The sequence below is a fragment of the Sander vitreus genome, chromosome 6 (genome assembly GCF_031162955.1).
Source record: "Sander vitreus isolate 19-12246 chromosome 6, sanVit1, whole genome shotgun sequence".
Taxonomy (NCBI): Eukaryota; Metazoa; Chordata; class Actinopteri; order Perciformes; family Percidae; genus Sander; species Sander vitreus.
This window is the reverse complement of record NC_135860.1, coordinates 3,460,185-3,483,381: the sequence shown is the minus strand read 5'-3', so window position 1 is coordinate 3,483,381 and position 23,197 is coordinate 3,460,185. Positions and strand designations below refer to the sequence as shown.

The window sequence follows — 23,197 nt, the reverse complement described above, 5'->3', positions numbered from 1 at the left end:
GAATTAATGTTTGAGGAGTGGTAACATAAAATTGTGGGTCAGTTTAAGGCCATGACATACCAAGCTGATGGTCAAGAACTAGTGGTGACAAAGGCGGACTGTGGCGTCGCCCCACGTCGCCCCACGTCGCCTTTGTCTTGGCCAAAAAATTTGCCCTGGAACACACCGCAGAGACTACAGCTGACGCCCAAGTACCACATACATTATACGCATGGGTGCAAGGAAATAACTCTCCACACCAGCAGGTGGCTCTAAGGTTATCGTCAATTTCACAGTAGAACATTAGTTTATTAACATTAGTATATTTTGTAATGTGTCGGTATAGGTCGATTTTTTAAAAGACATGTTTATGTTGAAATAAACACACCTACTGGCTAGTCCACACAGCATTCCGGGATGGGAGAAAAATATGCTCTGGTTTATTGGCATTTCTTTAAACCAATTCATCCCTTAAATAAGAAAGAAAATACGCTAGTTTCAGGTGGAAATCTTTATAAACAAACAGTAAGTTACTACATTAATTTGCATAAAAAACACAAAAGATTTCAAGTGATTCAAGTGAAGTACAAGTATCTCACTGAACACATAAACCAGCCTTGTCTCGTCTTATTATTTAATTGATGGGTCAATCTGCCTTGAAAAGCCGTGAACACACTTTATGCTTTTTGAATAATTCACAACGGAAGTTCTCCAGACCTCTAGAGGGAGCAGCTGGTGAACAGCTGGATTTACGACCCCACGGGGAGAGAGCGCTCTGCCTTTTTATTAGAGTCGGGTATGGCTGCAGCCTGGAGAACTCCATAGACTGTATATTACATTCATATTATTATTAATAACATAATATATTAATAATATACAGTCTATGCTCCCGTCTCATGCCCTCCCGGCTGGTGCCATCCCCGAGCTTCGGCTTTTCAAAATAAAAGCTCGCGTCTGGTCCGCTATGTCTTTGTACTTTGGTGTTTTGGATGTTTGTGAACTAAACAGTACGGCAATCATGCTAATGAATACAATAACTTTTTCATCAGATGTCTTACTTACAACACGTTGGAGTTAGCAAAGCAGTTTTGTGTTTATATGTGCGGGCGTGATTTATTCAGATTGATAAATCCCTCGGTAAATTGGCTGGTTTACTAAACAGGGAGGGACTATAAATGCTGTCTGTTTTTTGTATTTCAAGAGCCAATTGCTCCACAATATGAATACAGATTGATCACTTATTTTGTTGGTAACCGTTGTTGTATAATCACAATATTACACTTGAGGAGGCCTATACTTCAGTAATGCGCCTTTCGGACCTCGAAATTAAACCCTCTCATGTAATAAGGCTTAAACAAACATCAACGTTAAACGCAGATGCAGTTTTAAATGTTTTATTACCACGAGACGTCTCTGCTGATTGAGTATCACCTGTGACCTGAGCCGAGACACACCCACCAAACGAGAGAAAACATATCTCAAACATAGACTTAATATTTACAGTCTCTCTCTCTCTCTCTCCCCGTGGGGTCGAAAATCCAGCTGTTCAACTAGCTGCTCCCTCTAGAGGTCTGGAGAACTTCCGTTGTGTAATCTGGATGCAGCGTTTTTTTGTTGCATTTGTTTTCTGGGTTTGCGTGCTTTTCTTTTTGCATCGTTTCATATTTGCAGCGCGTTTATGTATTTGGTTGTGTTGTGTGCATTTGCAGTGCGTTTGCTGAATGCTGCGCATGTGTTGTCAAATTAATGAAGTGGTTTTCTTAATTTGTTTGTGTTTGGTCTATTTGTGTGTGTTTTCTTAAATTGCAGGGCGTTGGCCCCTGTCGACCACCGTACATTCCAGATTAACAAAAGTATTGGCTACCAAAGACTGTAACTTGAAAATGTTTAAGAAATATCTTCAAAAAGCCATATACTGCTTGCACAGTCATTGTCCCATTTAGAGAAATGAGAAAAGTGGGTGACAGAATGTTTCACTGCAGCTTTGACTTCCTTCCAACAGCAGCACCTTAATACCAGGCTTAGCCAAAGATGTTGGTGAGCTGTCTGAGAAAAGATGTATCTAAGCCTGGAACAATGTATCCACACATCTCAACCCACCACATTTTCAGTCTTAACGGCAATGAGATTAACACCACAGTGATGTGCACTACTTCTCTTGTTTTTGCAAAGGATAAATGTCTTCACAGGGGCGGTTCTAGGATTTGAGGACATTAGGGGCTTAGCCCGAACCTCTGTAGGGGGCATCAGGGAGGGATCCTCCCCCTGGAATTTGTTTCAATTTCTATTTTTATACTTTTTTATGCACTCTGGCACCTTATTACTAATTATTGAAATTGCTTTCTCTCTCTCTCTCTCTTCTCTCTGACTTCAGGAAATTATGTTTTTATCTATAGTAAAATGAACGAGCCGTTTTTAGTTCACACCTTACCGTAACGTTATGTTTTGCAACGTGAGGTTTGTAAAATAAAACAAAACAGCACTTACAGTCATGATGAAGAGAAATGGACTCCATATTATAAATCAACAGGCAATTTTTAACTTCTTACCCTTCCTTCTCTTTTGGAAATATCCCAAAATATTGAGTTGTTTTTCCTGTAAATTGTGTCACTCAGTGCTGACCGTCAGCCACCCTGCATTGTTCGTTTAGAGATCTGCATTTATTTAGATTTTGTTATGTTACTGTAGGATATATATTTTTTTTATATTTTTTTTTTTAGGTTTGGGGTTATTGATTCCACATAAAGGGATTCCTGAGTTGGGTTGGTTTGTCTTTTCATCTGAGACTCAACCAGATCTGCTTTGAGGGGGGTTGTACATGCTAACATTTATCTATCCAGGGACGAATCTGTGGTGCACAGCATTTTTGAACCCACCCTGCACAAAAGCACTATTTAGGCCACGCAGACATTTGAAGTCTTTTTGAAGATGAATAGAAAGATCAGACATAGACTACTGCCATTGGAGAAATGTAGTCAGGGCACGAAAACAAAGAGGACTGGCCTGGGCGTTATGTGACCAGCAGCATTGTGTTGTTTGACCATGAAAAAAACATCTTTATATTTGAGGGTTTCTTTTGTGCTGCATGTTTTCTTTCATGCCATGTTTTCATTTCCAAGATCCAGTTCTATTATTCTGTTTTCATTGCATGGGCTTCTTGCCTCACAGACATTTTTAAAGCTATCTACACAGAGCAGGTTGAACTAAAGGAACTTTACCAGAATCAAAGGGTAATAAACAGAATTGGCAACTTGTTGGCAGTTCAAAAAGACCAACAAATTTAAGAAGGCAATTTGAGCGAACAGGGACACAATGGACCTTTTTCACAGCAGACATTTTGACTTGTCATAGTAGGAATAGCACAGCTGAAATTGATACCTTTAACGATGGCTCAATTCCATCAAGTGTCCCAGTAAGCTATTTCAGTGAGTCAGCATGCTCAATACCAGGACCTCTCCTAAGTGGAATGCAGCCATCATTAATGGTTCTGAATACACCTGTGCTTTTCCTACAATGACATGTCAACATGTCTGCCGTGAACAAGGTATATACTGACAGATTGGAATGGTTGGAAAGCTATGGCAAGGAAGCAACATAAAAGATCTGACAAATTAGAGTTGGAAAGGGGCCGGTATATAGATTGCCGCTTAATGACATAACAAGGGACAGGTATGACAGGGAAGGAATGGGTAATGAATGATTGGCAAGGAGCAGGAAACTCTGGGGCATCTGGTGGACAGGTTGGTAATGAAGGTCTGAAGGGGCTGGGGGAACATGTATGCATGTAATTTATGCTTACCATAGAAAATCTTAGGGACGTTTTTGCTCTACTTTTCCCATAGATTACATGTCTGTCATTTAGTGTGCATGTAATGTTGTTTTCCTTCATCCTAAGCTATTAAGCAGATGAGGATCGATTTCTTTTAGGTGGTGCTCTTGTTAGTGCCTCCGTCTGTTAAGCAGTCATCCGTTGAGTCAGGGGGGTCAAGGCAGTATCATTGAACAGCATCTGAAACCCTTCCTCACACCTTTCCAGTGTTGGAATTAGAGAGGATCCATCCATCAATGCTAATAACTTTCTGAAACCAACAATCTGACAATTATTCAAGCAGTGACCAGGTGTGAAAATAAGGAAAGGTATGATCTGCTGTCCCAAGCTCTCTTTTGTCACACAGCTACGTCACTGTTTGTGTGAACAATCGAGTGCAACACCATTAATGCCTTTGAGTACAGACTGTACAGAGGTGCACCCTTATCCTCATTTGTACAATTAATTGGCGTAAAGACTACAAAGCGAGAGAGATCAGGGAGGTAGTTTGATGCAGCCAGGAAGAGGTTATATGATTGAGGCTTTTTGCTCCACCAGTGTAGCCATTCAAAACAGGTAGAAACACTTTGGATATAGTTGGGCGACACAAAGTATGAATGCTTGCTTCTCAAGCACAACCTACCTACCTTCTTTCTTTCTCTATTCATTACAGACAAACTGCTCTTGCTGCTACTGGAAACATCAATTCATGTCCAGCAGAGGAGAACATAAAATGTAAAAGCCACCATTAACTGGCTGTATGTTCAATAATGATCCCATGTGTCCATTTTCTGTACCCATTTAGCCAAGGTCGTGGGGGCTGGAGCCTATTTAGTATGCAATAGGCAGGGTCCCTGGAGGGTATGGCCAGTCCTTCACAGGGGAACAATCATACATTATTAAAAGAATAACTAAAAGAAATTCATATGATGATATCACAGTTATGCAAGCAGAATAAAAGAGAAAAAGTAAAAGCTGTCAAATGATCAGTTCAAAGGATTTTACTTATAGCACCAATAGGTGAAGTGCCTGGACTGTAGCATTTCCCTCCACATGCATCACGCCCTCTCTCAAAACTCCAAGACTATTATCACCAGAAACAATGACAGCATTGGTAGTTCATTCCAATGCTTGAAACAATCGCTGTTCAAGCGTTCTTGACAAGGGACCTCTGGCAGTCATACACTGATCCTCTTTTCGTAGCGAAGGCAGAAATAGTGTGATGTTGTTATACTACCACAAAGTCTTTTTAAGGGTTTGGTTAGTTTTTGATCCTCCCAATCAAGGGTCTAAGGGTAGACGGTGTTGTATGCGCCATTCCTTCGATTTAGATTTGACTTAGTCTATATCTACGACGTTCCGCTTCCGGGATTGTTCAGGTACTGCTGGAAATTTCGCCGGATGTCTTTCATTTCGGCAGGATGTCCGTTACCTTCCGCTTTCTTTGTGTTGGCATTTTAAACTCCTGTGGATTCATGAGGACTATGATTAACTGCTCCTCAGATCTCTGCAGGGTAAATCCAGACAGCTAGCTAGACTATCTGTCCAATCTGAGTTTTCTGTTGCACGACTAAAAACAACTTTTGAACGTACACGCGTTCCACCAAAACAAGTTCCTTCCCGAGGCTATTTTGCAGAGGTACCGTTGCTCCGTGCGGCGCTTAGTACCGCCCAAGGCGATTGTGATTGGTTTAAAGAAATGCCAATACTCCAGAGCACGTTTTTCTCCCATCCTAGAATTCTGTGTGGACTCGCCAGACCCTCCACCACAGCGCTGTGGAGGAAGGTCTGGCAATACGAGACTAGATTTGACTTGACTTGAAGATGAGGTCAGGGTGGATAGTCAGGTGTGCAAAGCTTTAGACTTCAACACGATTCTTGTTCTGTCTCTAACAGTCCTTTTAATCATGACGGGGATTGTTTCAAATGTCAATACTTCCCTATTAGCTCACTACTCAAGAGACAATGAACTGATGTATCAACAAACGGCTACTTAAAAGACAAGGTCGTAACAGCCTTGAGAACAGCCTTGCAAAGTATTTGTTAGTGAAGAGTCTCAGTCATCCAAGATATGAAAGGCAACTAGCTTAGCTATTTTATCGTTGAATATATTTAATCCAAGATGTCTCCTCAGCTCTCCTGAGTGGTGGGGAACATCAATTGGTGGGGAATGTTAATGTGTCACCATCAGGGTGTAAAAGTCCTAAAAGGGGTTAAAGTGCCTGGGATTTGTGCCTTTGATGAATCACTTCTGGATATTTGTTACTTTGTAGTCACATAACAAATTGCAATTTAGGACAGCTTAGATGACAGTGCAAATACAAGGAATGCGAGAGGAGGATGCAGAACTAAAATAAATCTATAAATCTGTACCTCTATACAGTTTTCCCTGTTTTCTGTGGGAAGTAATAGCAGTGTGGCATGTGTTGTGAACCAAAAAAAAAACACCTTTGGAAGTAGCAGTTGCTCAAAGATACTTGAGCAGTAATGGGCATGTCAGCGGCTATTACAGGACGCCTTCAATCTCCTCCCACACATGTGCAGCACTTATGAAAATATGACTGTCCCCCTTTATTCATCCTCAGGCCACTCTGGCTGGCTCAGACTCAGTTGGAAACCAGGTGGGATTGTGAATCGGCACCGTCAGATTAGCATGCAGGCCGGTAAGTGTGCCAAAGAGGAAAAGCTCCACCTGCACACTATGAGGGAAGATTATGGAGATGATCGCTTTTCTGTGAAATAGCAAAACATTTTTACAATTACCTCTCAACCTGCAGAATTGAGAACTTGTAGAGCCATGAAACGTGTAGCTTTCTTGACATAACCTTCAGTAACTGGTAGAAAAAGTGGATTTGGAGACAGTGTTTTCGTGTCAGAGGTTCTGGGATGAATGTGCAAAGTAACTCAGTACAATTTACTCAAGTTTTACTTGAGTAACTATTACCATTTATGATACTTGTCCTACATTACATAGTCTTTTTTCTGCTTTCCCACTCACTGTTTGCCGTTTTGTTTTTATCTCCTCATTGCCTCCTTTTACTCCCTTTTTTTTACCTTCTTGCCTTTTTTTTCTCCTTTGCTTTCCCCCTATTTCTCGTCAGTGTTACTTTCCCGCCTTGTTCCCCATCTTTTTCACCACATTGCGTTCTTCTTTATTTCTTTCAATGATCTAAAAAATAACTCTACCCTTCTGCTTCAAGTACTTTTGCTGTGTGAGAAAATTTGCCATTTTCTACTAGTGTAGGCCTACATCTTATACACTCTGATCCAAGTACTTCCTCTCCCACTGCACTGAAGGAATCTCACTTTTTTCAGTGAGTCCTTTTATAACACAAACATGAGGCACATGTTTGATATCTGACAGCATACACCAACAGTCTGCTGCTCCACATTTTATGAGGACTTGATCGCAGTTGAAGTCTACGTACAGTCAGTTTGTATGTTGCCCTGATGTAGTTTGATCAGTGGTTGACCTGTTCCAGGTTAAGAGTCCTCTGTGTCCCATCAGTCAGGTCCACTCTAATGATGTGCGTCGATGAATCCGACGCATCATCTCTGTTAGCTGAGACGACCTAATTTGTCACATCACATAGGCGCTGCCTTGAGACTAATTCCCTTCCCTCATTTAATTGTGCTATTATTAATATTGCAGACGCCGCACTTTGCGTGACGTCTCACAGAGTCTTAACTCTCTCCTCGTCAGAATGAGGAATTACAGCAGAGTGCTTTACCCAACACCCAGTCTGGAACAAGACCGATGTGAGTGGATCTGTCACTGTGACCCATTTCCACCACACGTAAATGCTCAAACACACCCATACTTATAATGTGTCTGTCTCTCTTTCTCTTTCAAACATGTTTACTTTTTTCACATGCAAACTATCAGCTTTGCCCTCGCTTTTTTTTATTTGACCCATTTCTTGTAAATATATCTGGGTTGCCCTTATTGCATGACAAGCTAAAAAAGCAGACAATTAAAGAAAACAAGGCATGGCTGTTTTATTTATATAACACTTTCATTGCAGGTCAATGTGAGTGACATTAAAATGCATCTAGCAACAGGTTAAAGCAACCAAAGAATAGAGGGAAAAAAAAACACACTCCAAACACAATTGCCAGCATCTACCCCCCCCACACACACACAGGAACACATATATACACAGACACACAGTGTCACAAGCCAGAGAAAATAGACCTGTTGTCAGGTCATTTCTAAATGTGGACACTGTCGTGACAGATCTCATGTCAGTTTGTTCTTGAGTAAAAACTTTACCATTTCAAAATACACTACGAGTAAAATTCATAGCATTCAGATGAAATGAATGTGTTTCGATGTGTAGGCACAGAGGCAAACAATTAATATAATCCTATTTGTCACAGACACAAGCTCGCAGCCACACCGACACACACTTTTCTTTATCTCTCCCCCCACATGCTACCAAGGCAAACACACCCAGTGACATTAGTATTCATGGGTCTGCATTTTCCTCACAGCCCATTAAAAAAAACAATCAAATTAGAAATGGCTTTCTTGACCTCCACACAGTGTGTAAAATGTTTTGCAATGAGCGCAAATATGATGTAATGTAAAAATGAATTATGTGAAGATTACGTTCCTCCACCACAAACTGGATTATGAGGTAACGACAGGGGTTCACCTGTCATCTTGGCCAATATGATCTTGGTATACCATATTGTATCACTTAATTCCAAGGATGTGACTATGTTAAAACAATGAAAAATGAATGTTTTTCCTAACATCTGTTTTTGAGACCAAAATGTCTTGTTTGGTTTTCAAAGCAGCTTTTGTTCATTGTTGATTATTGCAATAATAGTAGCAATACAGTCTGAGACTAATACAGTAAACTACGCTAATTATAGCCTCTGTTAGGTTGATTATCGTTCAACCTGCAGATCAGATATTAAAGACTGAAAAGAACTGTAAAGAAATATAAACTCTAATTGATTCTGCAGCTATTGTGCATATTTTTCCTTTTTTTTTAAAAAGACTATAGGCCTACATCTGTTTTGGACACATTTGTGCAAACTGTCTAATCCTCAAGACTCACACTTCCCAATGGCAATGATTGATTGACAGCTGAGAGCTGTTAACTGGAGAATGTCACACTGTATGTCCTGCAAACTTTGATATGCGGCATTCATTTCCCTTCTCAAACAAGTCCACATCCTCAGTTATCTATCTATAAATCAAGGAACCTCTGTGGGTTTGTGTGTCCATGTGCAGTACAGCAGCGGGGGCAAGGAGTTGCAACTTTAGCTGACGGTTCCTAAAAGCAGACAACGGGAGCATTGAGCTCATATACTGGGCATTACGGTAGCTGCTCAGTACAGGGAGATAGTACTGTCCAATAGCAGACAAGAGTTACTGGCTGGGTCACACATTTGCAGGCGGGCTTCAAATTACCGTAACTCCTAGACTGTTGGTGCTATCGTAAAACCTTCCGTAACTGAAAGCAGAGAATGAGAGTTTTCCGCTCATATGTAACATTACGGTAGGATCAGTATCACAGGCTGCGGCTGTCGCCATGTACCGGTGAGGAGAAAGTAGGAAGAGAGAAGAGTGCACGTAGCAAACAGTTGTAGTAGAAAGACGACGAATAACGACAGAAAACAATAATTTTGGAGTTTATCAATTATTGTGAGAGGTGATAAAGTCATCCAGAGTGAGAGTCATACAGAGTGAGAAAAGCACCCAACAGGCTCATTGGGTTAGGGTTAATGTTAGTCCGAGTGGGTCTGTCTGCAGCTTAGGGTTAGGGTTAACTTATAGGGTTACACTTAACTTGAAGGTATCTACATAAGAGTGACATGACACTGTCATGAACGTGTCATAAACATTATAAACAAGTCATAAACGTTTATGACATAACGCTTCTTTTAGTAAGTGTCATTCGGTTTTTGTCATGACAAGTTATGGTTAAGGTTAGAGTTAGAGTTAGGGTTCAGGTGTCTTGACTGTGTCATGACAGGGTCATGTGTTCATAACCGTGTCATGTCACTCTTATGTAGATACCTTCAAGTAAAGTGTTACCAATCTTTCTTTCCTAGTTCAGAACAACAAAATGAAAAAAAGTCTTGTGAACGGAGATTGTAATTTCCATAATTCAAATTGTAGTGACTGCTCTAATTTGAAAGTGCATCAATAATAGAAACAAGAAGTGACTGTGTGTAATAGAAAATAGTTAGCATAATTAACACTGTAACAGGACACTTATATGACCATGCTCCACGCAGGGTGAGAAATACACGTCCACATTACAAATACTACTATCTAATCTGCAAGTAGCCATACCCCCGTTCCAAATAGTTTTGAACGGGCACTGCACTGGTCAACCAAATGCAAAGCCATGTGTGCATTTACAACTTTCCACATTTCAGGAGAACCCATCGTGCTGTTTAGTTTGTATTAGGGCTGTCAGCATTAACGCGTTAATCGTGATGCGATTAAGGGCCGAGCATAATGCGTTAATTTTTTTTAATTGTATTAATCGCATGCCGCCATTTATTAATTTATTTTCACTTCACTCGGCTTTGCGTCATGCCTAACAGGCTACTATTTTGCCGTACTTCCTCGTAACACATCCTGCTGACGCGGATTTCGGTGCCTCATTCTGGTGCCACTGATTTGTCTGCACTTCTGTGGCACTCTGATGCTCTGAAACAGACGTTACAGGAAACAGAAACACTGCTGCACGTGACGCTAGTTAACACTATACTCGACAGCAGCTAACGTTAGCCTACTGCTAGCTAGTAGCTGGATTAAACACGGTTACAATGCTGACAGCTAACGCTAAACGGTGTAAAGTTTGTCTGTATTTCACTGTAGAGGATTCAACACCGGGATGTAACAATCTGCATCTGCTGTTGTCGGAGAATCACATATGGTGCGTTCAAGAAACTGGTAATTTACACCCTCGTGGTGCATTCAAAGTTGTTGTTAAATCGCCTTTCCCCATCTGGTGGTTGTTTTTGTCATTCAACAGCTATTTACTAGTGAAATAAGTTATTGTTATAGTGATTACATTATTATTAAACATTTAATTTTGACGATATGGCCTTAGCAATAAACAAGCCATTCTTTAATGTCGCCAATTGTTGCGACTTCTTTTTTATTTTCTTAAAAAGTGATCGGTTCAGGCACCGTTAAGGCACTGGTACCGTTTAAAAAGTACCGCTTTAGCACCGGTATCCAAACCAAACAATACCCAACCCTAATATTGACTAGATTCAAATGTGTGACTAGATTAAATATATAATAAACAAATACAAATCTTAAAATCAAGTTCATAAAGTAACTTTCTTTGCATTCATTTGATTCCCAATCAAGATACACTGGTAAGAATTACTTTCCATTGTTAACATGTACTTAAAAACTGTTCTGAAATGCAAAATAATAGAATTTTAATCATGTGATAAAACATGCGATTAATCGTGATCACGATTAAGAAAATGTAATCGTTTGACAGCCCTAGTTTGTATTCCATTAAGAGTGGAACATTCCCACTTATTCCCAGTAGACGTTACTTTCCATTCAAAAAGAGGGGGTCTAGTTAGTGTTAGCTTTCTTTCTTTCTTTCATGTCCACCATATTTCAATAACAAAACTCTTACTTCTACTTTTGTATCTGTCACAGACTCCTCTTGTAGTGGGAGGGGAAAGTTTCCTATGTTCTTTCGCTTGCATTTCTGACATTTATTTGTTTATTTAACATAAATGCAGCTCCCCGACAAACCCAAAGGGGAAAGACCAGGGGACTTTTGTTTTCCTGACATGCACCCGACAGCTGTTCTGCCAGCAAACCTTTTAATATTTTGCTGCTTGTATGCAGGAGGTCTCAAGGGCCGTCACAATGCAGCAGGTGCCAGAAGCCCAAAAAAAATTGAAACGCACATATATACACACACACACACACACACACACACACACACACACACACACACACACACACACAAAACGCACACACAGACACACTCCACCACAGACTCAAACTAACTTTTAACAATTCGAGCACACACACTCACACAGAAAACACACAAAAGTGCAAAGACAAAAGCACACGCTCTGTGATCCCTGCACTGTTGTTCTGTTCCAGCCGCTTTAATTGGGGATTTGAGCCTAGCTCTTGTCTTTCTCACTGTGACGAGCTAAAAATAGCTCTTTGACAAGTGTCAGAAAACCCAGCCAGGCTCAGACTGTGCATTCCCTGTCAGATGGGCTGCTTGGCACAGGGTTTCATGCTCAGGACTTCTAAACTCAGAAGCAAAACAAAGACTGTCACCCTGCGGCCCATGTGAGGTCATGTTCCAGTTTCATGCACCTGTTGCAAAGGAGGTTTTTTCGCCTGAAATCACGCTGTCTGTCACATCTTGCTTTTAACATTTTGCTGCAGGCTCCCAAGTAACAGGCAGAGATTGGGCGTTGAGGAACGGCAAATAAGGTAAAACATAAAAGCATTGAGCTCAGAGAGAGAAAGAGAGAGCTAATGAAGCCATAATGTAGGTGAGAAGAAGAGTTCAAGTCAATTGAGGATCATTGCCTGTTCATTGCTGCTGGCCCTGTTATGGCAAGATAATGATGTGTCGCTGTTCACTGATGCACTCTGTTGATTACGATCCTGAGCAGGAATCATGTTAGCAGTTTGGTGAAGGTGATGGACACTAAAACAATGTTCCATCAGAGCTGAGCTGTTGAATGGAGCGATTATTATGAGCATCATAATGAGCAAACAAACTCCGCTATGCATGTTGATTGAAACACTTGGTCACCACACACACACACACACACACACACACACACACACACACACACACACACACACCAAAAAACACCAATGAAGTGATTCTTAATACAATAATATGTTTGATTGTTTTCTGTTTTCATTAGTAGTTTGATTAATATAATCCTTTCATAATCCTAACCATAGAGGAAACATAGTGTGGAGATCCACGTGATGACTAAATGTGCAGCTGTGTGCAGTCGGTAAAGAAAGTTTTAATTTGAACACAGGGTGGCAACTGTCCACAGATTGATGTAAGGCGATAAGGGCCCAAGCGGAGAGACTTGATGAGTTTTTCCTGATGACAGACAGACAGACGATGAAGGCAAACGGAGCGCAGTCAGGGTTGCATTATTTCAAAGAATTAAGCATCAGTGGGAGTTCACCCAAAAGCCGGCTGGACTCTGCCAAAGGATTGTCAGAAGAGAAGTTACATCAGATTGTATGCATTTTGGCATCGTGAGGGTTTGTTTGATAAGAGCATGCTCCTGCTAGGCGTCAGCAGAGTGGATGTTTTAATTAAGTTATGCAAAAATGTTACAGGGACATCAATTGGCCATTTCATGTTGGGCCAGACTGTGTAAGCAAATGCAAGAACCACCCAGATGGACAGACTTCCCTCAGTAACAAAATAACCTTATTATTAAACTGAACTGAACAGAAATGACCATTGGACTTCTCTGAAAATAATGCAAGATGTAGAAAAAGCAGGGAGGTGAATTTGTTTTCTAAAAGCTCAGCCTAGGATCACCAAATGGTGTATGAATAACACGTCAATTTCTGAAGTCATTTCGTGTGTTATTAGTATGCAGTTTTTGGTCATTTTATGCCATTTAGTCTCAGACTTACATTGTGATGTAGTATACAAAGGTTCCTATGATAAATTTGTATGATATTCTATGGTCAGTCATAAGTTAACCAGTCACATGACAGTTAGGTTTAGCGGTCTTTACAGTTAAATGTAGTGTTGAAAAAGTTACTGTGAGCCGGGTAAAGGTCGCTGTGAGGTTACGGTCGTTCAGTGAGTTGAGTTGAGTTTAGCCGACAAAAGGTGAGTGTCATGCGGCAGCGACAGTAAGGATTTAGGGTTAGTTAAAGGTGCTCTAAGCGATGTCACATACAACAAACATCTCCTCACTATCCGCTAGCTGCCTGTCCCCTGAACACACTGTAATAAAACGCGGTCTCTGTAGAACGGCAACAAAAACAAACTGTGTTCCAGCGTTCCAGCCAATAACTGACAAGAAGGATTTGGGGGTGGGGGTTGGGGGGTTAGTGCGCGGAAGCACGGAAGGGAGGGGGAAGGGATGGGATGAGGAGGAGGGAGGGGCGAGCTAGCCTCAGTTTTATTTGACAATACTTTGAACGTTAACAAGAAGTAATGTCACCCAACATTGCAATTTCACAGTATTTTACTGTTTTAATGTTATACAAGATCATACTGTGAATGGCAATTAATTCTGGGAGAAAATAGTAATATTACAGCACTATCTGCGATTGTTACAGATTACAGGTATTTACTGTTAATACCAATGCATCTTGGGAAAATAAAGGACACTGCAGCCAGTATATTACTGTAAATTCAAATAATACAGTATGAAACTGTATGTCTATTTACAGTAAAATACCGTAAAATGTATGCTTATACTTATGCTAAAACAGTATGCTTACTGTAAATAAACAGTAGCTTACTGGCGAAGCTGCTGCCAGTATATTACTGTAAATGTACGGTGGAAAGTTTTACAGTGTACCAAAACGACTAGTTAGATTAGAAAAAATATTTTGGTTTGGGTTAAAACACTGGAACCCTTAAATAGTGCTCCCGGGACGGCTAGCCAACTATCAGTTAATTATTAGACTGAATTAAACAGAAATAGTCAACAAACGTCTAAGAAATGACAGGCAGGAGAGGGGAAAAAAGCCGGAACAAGTGTGACAGAGCTAAAGTGTTACTTCAGTTGTGCAATGTTTTAATAATTTAATAGCAATTAAATGCCTGCTTGTTACTTTTTGTTTCTCCAAACCTCTTTTTTTAATTTCTTAGATGTTCTGGGCTTATTTTTGTCTAATGTTGGACTTATTTCCAGCCTGTAATTTACAGGGTTATTCAAAGTTTATAAGCATGATTTAAAGTTGGAAACTACGAGAACTAAGAGTATTCTGAATAAATGGTAACACTTTACTTGAAGGTATCTACATAAGAGTGACATGACACTGTCATGACACATGAACCCTAACACTAACTCTAACCATAACTTGTCATGACATACAGAACAGAATGACACTTACTAAAAGAAGCTTTATGTCATAAACGTTTAGGACTTGTTTATAATGTTCATGACACGTTCCTGACAGCGTCATGTTAATCTTATGTAGATACCTTCAAATAAAGTGTAACTAAGTAATTCCTAAAAACATCATGGTTATAAAGAGATTCCTTTTCATTTGACATGAAGCAGTTCTGTGTTCTGAGTTATCTTTGCAGCAACAGCTGCCTTTAGGTTCGTCCCCTTGAGACCAAAGTTCTCTTCTACAGTGGAGACCTGGCCAAAAATAGCAGCAAAGCGGAGTGTCAACAATTAACATAAAAGCACATAGATTTGACTAACAAAAATAGTCGGATAAAAACATTTGCACACACAGAGAGCCTCAACAGATTTCAACATAGTTTTGAACTCATTTACTTACAATGTTTTGCAGCTTAAGATCAATCTGTAGGTTACACTTTACTTGAAGGTATCTACATAAGAGTGACATGACACTGTCATGAACGTGTCATAAACATTATAAACAAGTCATAAACATTTATGACATAATGCTTCTTTTAGTAAATGTCATTCGGTTTTTGTCATGACAAGTTATGGTTAGGGTTAGGATTAGAGTTAGGGTTAGAGTTCATGTGTCATGACAGTGTCATGTCACTCTTATGTAGATACCTTCAAGTAAAGTGTTACCAATCTTTCTTTCCTAGTTCAGTTCTGACTTTGGGAACAACAAAATGAAAAGAAGTCTTGTGAACAGAGATTGTAATTTCCATAATTCAAAATGAAGTGACTGTTGTCTGCTCTAATTTGAAAGTGCATCAATAATAGAAACAAGAAGTGACTGTGTGTAATAGAAAATAGTTAGCATAATTAACACTGTAACAGGACACTTATATGACCATGCTCCACGCAGGGTGAGAAATACACGTCCACATTACAAATACTATCTATTCCCTCACTTTCTAATTTGACGGACGGAGTCAGTCCTGGCTGGGACTCAGGGGTCAAGGCCTTTGACTGTAGCTTTTATGGTGTGTAGGGATGCAGAGGAGGAGCAATCCTGAGCCCTGATTGGCTGGAAGGGCTGAGCAACAGACAGCTCAGCCGCCTGAGATATCACGCACCTGCCAGTCTTTGTCTCTCACAAGTTGGCTCAGCTGGGGATCAACACATTTAAATTGCGATCCCCGCCCATGTATAACACAGATAGGAAACTAAGAAGACTGATACAAGTTCTTGAAAGCTAAAAGTCAAAGTTTGATTCCAATAATAATTCATGTTTGAAAGTTTGTACCCAATGAAGAGAGAGGTTGAAAATGTGTCTAAAAAAGCATTAAGACTGCCATGGGACAATAAATGTTTTAGGCACTTCCACTTTATCAAGTTGGAAAACCTCAAAGGTCACATGTGGCCTTTAAATTAAGACTTGTTTTACAGAAACAACTAAAATTGTAATATAGGGGTTTTTGGAGATTGTTTTACTACAGCTGTGGCCAAGAAAAGCTCCCCCTGATCAATCGTAACTGGCTGAACTTTAACAAACAGCCAGTATCGGTGTCTGGCGCGTCTGCACTCTGATATATCGGTCAAACAGGAGTCCTGGGAGTCTAGCACAAGTGTTGGGTTGTGAGTCAGCGGCAGCCACTATAAGAGCTGTTTCCATGAGGAGCAGGGATGAGACAAAGACTGTGCAGCTCTGGGACTGTCGACAACTCTGCCACTCAGAGGAGAGGCTGCAGCGAGGGATCTCCACACTATGGAAACTGTCTGATGGTGGAGAGTGAGAAGCTGCAGCTGCTGCAGGTTGGACTCGGTCTGGCATTTGTCTTAGCTGTATTTGTTGAAGTATAAAATATAATATTTCTGTTTGTTATGAAACAACTTTGCTCTTCTATTTGAATGTAGTTTATGTTTTGGGCTTTGAGTTTTTCTGTGCAGTTGTGGGACATTATAGGTGCTGTGTAAAGAATTAGAGTTGATTTTTTAAGGTTAGTTGACTTTGTTATGCGTACTGTAGCAGGTCTCAGCTGTGGTTGTTTGAGAGCAGAATACATAATTTACATCACATACTTTCTCAGCTGGTTATTCAACTAGAAAGGCCAGACACTGGCAGAGTAATGTTATTATGTAATATTTCACCGTGCAGTGATTACATTAGTGGGGCTCTTTTTTGACTACTTTTTTCAAAAATGTGCAGGTTGCTTTTATTCTTTACGTTTCATCTATAACATTATTGTTGATTTGAAAAGTCGGTTTTGATCCGTCTCTTTACGATCGTTCATGACTTAGGATTTTATCTGGTTTTGAGCACATTTTTCTCAATTTGGCAACTCTGTTTCCATGTCTTCTAAACTGAATTGTGATTTTTTTTTTTTTGTGATCTCCATTATTCAAACCTCTATTGTATTATTTAAGTATATTCTCAGCTGGCTGCTCCTAACTTCAGATGAATAATTTCATGACTCCAACTTTTATTTAGTATGCTTTCCATTAACGTTGGTAATTAGAGCAGATTAGGCATCATTTTGGGAAATGTTTGACATTAGTTTCTCACCGTGAAACAAAGCAAAACATAATGTTATTAATTAAAATATATGGGATTATTTTGGAATCTAGATATGGTCCAATTTAAAGGTGCTCTAAGAGCTGTTACACACCAACCAGACGGCCGACCATCGACAGAAAAGGCAGTCGGACTGATCAGACGGTTCCCCGAGGTCAAAAAAAATTACTCAAAACACACTGAGGCGACGCCGACTTGAGCGTATGCTCTGCTGTCATGGCGGCTTGTTCAGAATACGATCTCATATTGTATTAAAACATTTTAAGCGAGAAATCGGCCGTACAGTTGCTGAATCTGTCTTCATTTCAGATCGACAAAGGTCAGTTTAAAAGATTTTCGTCAGATTTTGAGAGGCTCATCCGCTCGCCATTTCTGGGTGAGTCCCGACTGAGCTCAGTGTCTCCGACTGAGCATGTCGGGTCGGCCAAAATAAAGGCCGACAGCTCCTCTGACGGACGACGGCACGGAACACACCGAACAGACAGCTAGCCTCCGTTTTGTTTGACAATACTTCGAACGTCAACAAGAAGTGACATCACGCAACATCGCTTAGAGCACCTTTAAGGGGTTGTTTCTTTATAGAGTGTCACAAGCTAGGTCAAGTAATCGGCCCAAAATCTCAAATTTACAGCTTTTACAGCATACTCTACAAATAGACGTTTAACACAAATATATCCTTAAAGAGCACAAAACCTCAGGAAGAGCAACAGAATATGGGTCCATCTTCCAAGGACAAACAAAAATGCAATAGATCTTGTATATTAAGGGTAAACAGAAATACCATCTTTTCCCCAATTTGTTTACATTGTTTACTGTTTTCAATGGTGTACTGTTGATTTTTTGGTGTATAATCTCATTTTATTCTGAAAATCTATATCACCCTTGCCCTGTTGCTGGCTCTGGCTCCTGTTGGCATGCCTAAATCCAGATGCCTGGCCCAGGGGGCAAAGCTTTCATGCTGCTGAGGCCTCATCTGGCGCTCATGAGGCTGAACGCACTCATACTTTATTATATTTTTTAAGGCAGATCATATGTAGAAACTTCCACTGGCGTTAAGCACTGTTTATGGTACTTTTCCAGTCTTTAGGAGGATAAAATGAGATGTATTCTTTGATAATCAGTTAAGTATAGGATTTTGTTGTTTGCGGTAGAGAGATGTAGGCTGGTCTTATCAACTGCTTATCATGTGCTTCACGCTGGACACTTTCTGGTACCCAATGTGTACTTTTTTTTGTGATCGCTGCCATATCAAATGACAAGTTAAATAACACGTACTGATGGAGCACCAGAAATCAATTATGGAACATTGTCAGCTTTGTCTTGGTCTTCATCAGGCACCTGAGGACTCTTGGGGTGGAAGAGTTTAATATGGCATCCATTTCCATAAATATTCAACAAACAGCAAGCTCAAAATGCAAGAAACAATTAGAATTAGTTTGTCTTTCCTTCACTTGATATCAACATTGGTACCCTAGTCACTCTTCTCCATGAGACCAGCTGGCACAAAATGAATAATATAAAACCAGGGTAGGGCTGCCTACTCAGAAAGTTGTGTTTGTAGCTGGTTTTTAATTCATCTGGTTTGTCCTGGTTTTCCATTAGCAGATCAATACAAGTTGATGCACCAAACTGATCAGATGGAAGGTTTTCTTATTTCTATTTTACCAGAAGCTGAAGCTTATGGACATAACACTACACCAATAGACAGATGGCACATTTCCTCAGTCACTGTGGTGGCGGTAGATGAATTTAAACCACAGGCTGTTTATATCCACCCTCTAAACCAAGTGTTTTTGGATGCTGTTTTGTGTTTAGACACTAAGTTAAATGTAAAAGCTTTAAAATCATTGTTTCTTTAATTTTGTTAAGTCTTGTTTTTCTCTCTCTGTGTTCTGTCCAGGCCACTCTAAAGGGCATGTTTTGATGGAACTGCATCTCTACAGAGGACTTAACTCAAATCTGATTCCAACTTGACTGCCACTGGCTATGAGAATCTGCACTCTGAGACTGAAACGGTATGTCTTGACGCAATTTCAGACTAAATGAGGAAATAAATGAAATTCAAAGTTTTAACACTGTATTTATTTGAAAAAACATGAGATTAAACATAAACATTCCCGCGTTATTTTCCAAAAACATCAGAGCTAATGTCTTTATGTGTGCGTCTCTTCTCAGGCTGGGAGTAAGATGTTTGTGGAGTCAGTCGTCCGATGGGGGGCTTGGAGCATTCTGCTTCAGTTTGGACTGGGAGTATCTGCAGGAAGCTGTCCTCCACGCTGTGTGTGTCGACCTGAGGCGAAAGAAGTGATCTGCTCTGGAAAACATTTGAACTCAGTGCCAGAAGGCTTTTCTGGTGATGCCAGGCGTTTGGATTTATCCCACAATAAGATTAAGACTGTTGGGCGCCGCCAGTTCTCTGGTCTCCTGCAACTTCAAGAGTTGGATCTCAGTGATAACATAATCTCCATGATTGAGGTGGAGGCTTTCCAGGGCCTACCGAATCTCAGGACACTTCGGATTAAGAATAATCGACTCAAGATCATCCCAGTTGGGGTGTTTTCTGGCCTATCCAGTCTGCGCTGTCTGGATTTGAGCCAGAATGAGATTCTGGTCTTCCTGGACTACACCTTCAAAGAATTGGTGAACCTGCAAACGCTGGAAGCCGAAGAGAATGACTTGGTCTTCATCTCCCAGCGGGCTTTCTTTGGTCTGCAGAATCTACAGGAGCTCAATTTAGATCGCAGCAACCTGACCTCGGTTCCTACCGAGGCATTGTCCCAACTCCAGAGCCTGACTCATCTTCGCATACTACGCCTCACCATTTCTTCACTCCCCAACAACGCTTTCCGACGGCTACACCGTCTTCGTAGCCTCCTGATTGCAAACTGGCCAGCATTGGACAATGTGGCTAGCAACAGCCTGATTGGTCTTAATCTGACCTCACTTGTCATCAGCAGCTGCAACCTAAGTGCTGTTCCTTACTCAGCATTTCGTCATCTGGTGTATCTTCGCTACCTGGACCTGTCCTATAACCCCATCACTGTTATCCAAGGTAATCTGCTAGGTGACCTGCTGAGACTCCAAGAGTTACACCTAGCAGGGGGGAGCCTGCTAAGAATAGAGCCAGGGGCCTTTAGGGGACTGGCCTACTTCCGCATGCTCAATGTGACCTCCAATCAGCTCACTACTTTGGAGGAGAGCGTCTTCCACTCTGTGGGGAACCTTCAGGTTTTGCGGTTGGATGGGAATCCCCTAGCATGTGACTGCCGGCTTCTCTGGGTGGTCCGTCGTCGATTGCGCTTGAACTTTGATGGACATCAGCCCTCTTGTTTGTCTCCGGATGCAGTGAGACATCGTGAATTCAGAGACTTCTCAGAGAAGGAGCTCCCGAGGCTCTTTATCTGCCGCCCTGCCCGTATAATGGACCGCAGGCCGCAGGAGGCAAGAGTAGAGGAGGGCACGACAGTTATCTTCTCCTGTAAGGCTGATGGGGATCCATTCCCATCTATCACCTGGATCTCATCCCATAAGAATGTGGTTTCTCCAACAGGACGAATCAGAGTTTTGCCCAATGGTACTCTAGAAGTGCGTTTTGCCCAAGTTCAGGACAGTGGCACATATCAGTGCCTGGCGGGCAATGCAGCCGGCAATGACAGCCTGACTGTCGGTCTGTACGTGAAGGGGCTCCCTCGTAACCGAACCATCCCCTTCTTCTCAGAGGAAGGCTGGGTAGAGCCTTCAGACTCCCAAGCTGCCAACTCCTCAGCTCAAATGGCCAAACCATACCCATTTGACGCGAAGACCCTGATCATCGCCACCACCATGGGCTTCCTGTCTTTCCTTAGCTCAGTGGCCATCTGCTTTGTCTTCATGTTCTTCTGGAGCCAGAGCAAAGGTCAGATCAAGCACACAGCAACTATTGACTTTGTTCCCAGGTCTTCAATGGGTGGTGGAGGGGATGGAGGTGACGGTGGCAGGTTCACCATGAAACTTATTTAAAGCCAAGGAAGAGGTGAACGGGGCCTCCATATTGACTGAGTTATTCTGCACTATGGACCCTCCCTATTGGAACACTCAACGACAGAGACCCAAATTCATAGGCCCCTTTTGAAGGCAAATCAGAGCCAGTTTGTTGGGCTTGTGCTAGCCCTCTTCTAATTTTAGAGTGGGAAGTTACATCTCAGCACCCACTTTGCTAATGAATGAATATCTCATGATCTTGGAAATTAAAGATGTAACAGATTGTCAGCAGAGCTCTCTCATGGTTGCTGTGCATTTGTTTTCAACATTTTCTTTGAATAAGCAAATGACCACTTACCTAGCACGGGTGTAATTTTTACGCAGCATGTAATTATACAATAGTTTTAATTTTCATAGATTTTGGGATTAACACATGAGGACGGTTTGAGTTTGACACTGGTTTATGCATTGTCAAACCATATCAGGTTCTTGTTTAATCATCCATATTGTACATAAGTAAGTGTAAGTGTGTTCAGCTTTATGTCTTCACTTGCCAATACAAGCCAAGTAAACATTTGCCCTTTTGACCCTCCGGTTGCTATTTCTGCTTACCCACAGAGAAACTTGTCAAAGACTGCCAATTCAGCAATGACTGTAAGTGTATGTGACCACAAATCTTTTGATACTTGCAATAAATATTATATGGAATAGACTAGCCAAATAATTTATGATCCTCAAATGCTTAAACTTTGGACATTTTGGAACTTTGCAATATGCTTCTGTTATGCTGCATTGGAGATGTGCTTTCTGTTATGGGTACGGCTTACTTTATATGATGATGCTAACAGTGCAAAGGGAATGATAATGTATCCTTTCTCATTGTCATACTTAAAACAAGTTTGACAGGTCCAATTTGGATCACTGTCTTTTTTTTGTAACATATTTTATCATGTAATTACAATAGATGACTCTTTGTTCCATCAGAAGATGCTATGATTTCTCCTTTTTCTATTCAAGGAACCACTTTTTTATTTTTCCCCCACACAAAACACTGACAAATATGTGCCTCAGTTACATTCTCACCATCGACAGAGAGAATGCTCACCTGATCATTGTTGTCTTGTAAATATTTAGGTCAAGGCCGTTTGTGTGCACTGGGTTTATTCTATCATTTTATCTAGTTCTGGGGATTAGTGTCACTCAAATACTGCACTCTTGTTGTGTATAAACGTGTAACTGTGTAGATGCTCTACGCACAAAGCAATGCTTTATTATGCCAGGAGCAGAGGAGGCAAATGATGCAGATATTCAGCATTGACAGATTTGTTTTATATGCTATCTTGTACTATATTAAATGCTTATGTTTAAACCTGCCTTGCGTGTGTGTGTGGATTGCCTTGAATTGTGTTTTTTTTTATGTAAAATATTTTGGAACGTCATCACAAGGGTAAAAAAAAACTGATCCAATCATCTCAAAACCAATCCCTCAGTGGGTCTTCTTCTGAAATGACTCAATTGTTTGGAAATTGGCAAGAGAAGATTTTCTTGTATAACCAAAGCACTTAATCTCTGCACTGTGAGTCCATTATGAGGACACTGTGTTGCAGTTAGAGACAGAAAGTGGCCTTGTTGCCCCTTTATTAAGACAACAAAGCTACAGCTGGCAGTTATCCACACAAGTACACTTGTCTTCTTGTGAAAGACGAAGGATTATGTGTGCAGAGGAATACCGTTGTGGCTTGTTTTTTCTCAGAGTCACGTTTACCCCTGCTGAAATATGAATGAATCTCTTTAGACATACTGTATACTGACAGTTGCTCTCTCCC

General features: G+C 40.9%; 1 protein-coding gene across 2 annotated transcripts; it reads left to right on the top strand.

The window, feature by feature from the left end:
- Positions 1 to 12,051: 12,051 nt before the first annotated feature.
- Positions 12,052 to 22,744, top strand: lingo4b (leucine rich repeat and Ig domain containing 4b). 2 transcript variants are annotated; one of them, XM_078252117.1, is made up of 3 exons: positions 12,052 to 12,245; positions 19,312 to 19,426; positions 19,587 to 22,744. In XM_078252117.1, exon 3 carries the CDS (start codon positions 19,599 to 19,601, stop codon positions 21,408 to 21,410), a length of 1,812 nt encoding a protein of 603 aa, XP_078108243.1. In that variant the 5' UTR covers positions 12,052 to 12,245; positions 19,312 to 19,426; positions 19,587 to 19,598; the 3' UTR covers positions 21,411 to 22,744. The 2 variants fall into 2 exon arrangements, with proteins under 2 accessions (XP_078108243.1, XP_078108242.1); XM_078252116.1 differs by lacking the exon at positions 12,052 to 12,245 and adding an exon at positions 16,500 to 16,651.
- The last annotated feature ends 453 nt before the right edge of the window (positions 22,745 to 23,197 follow it).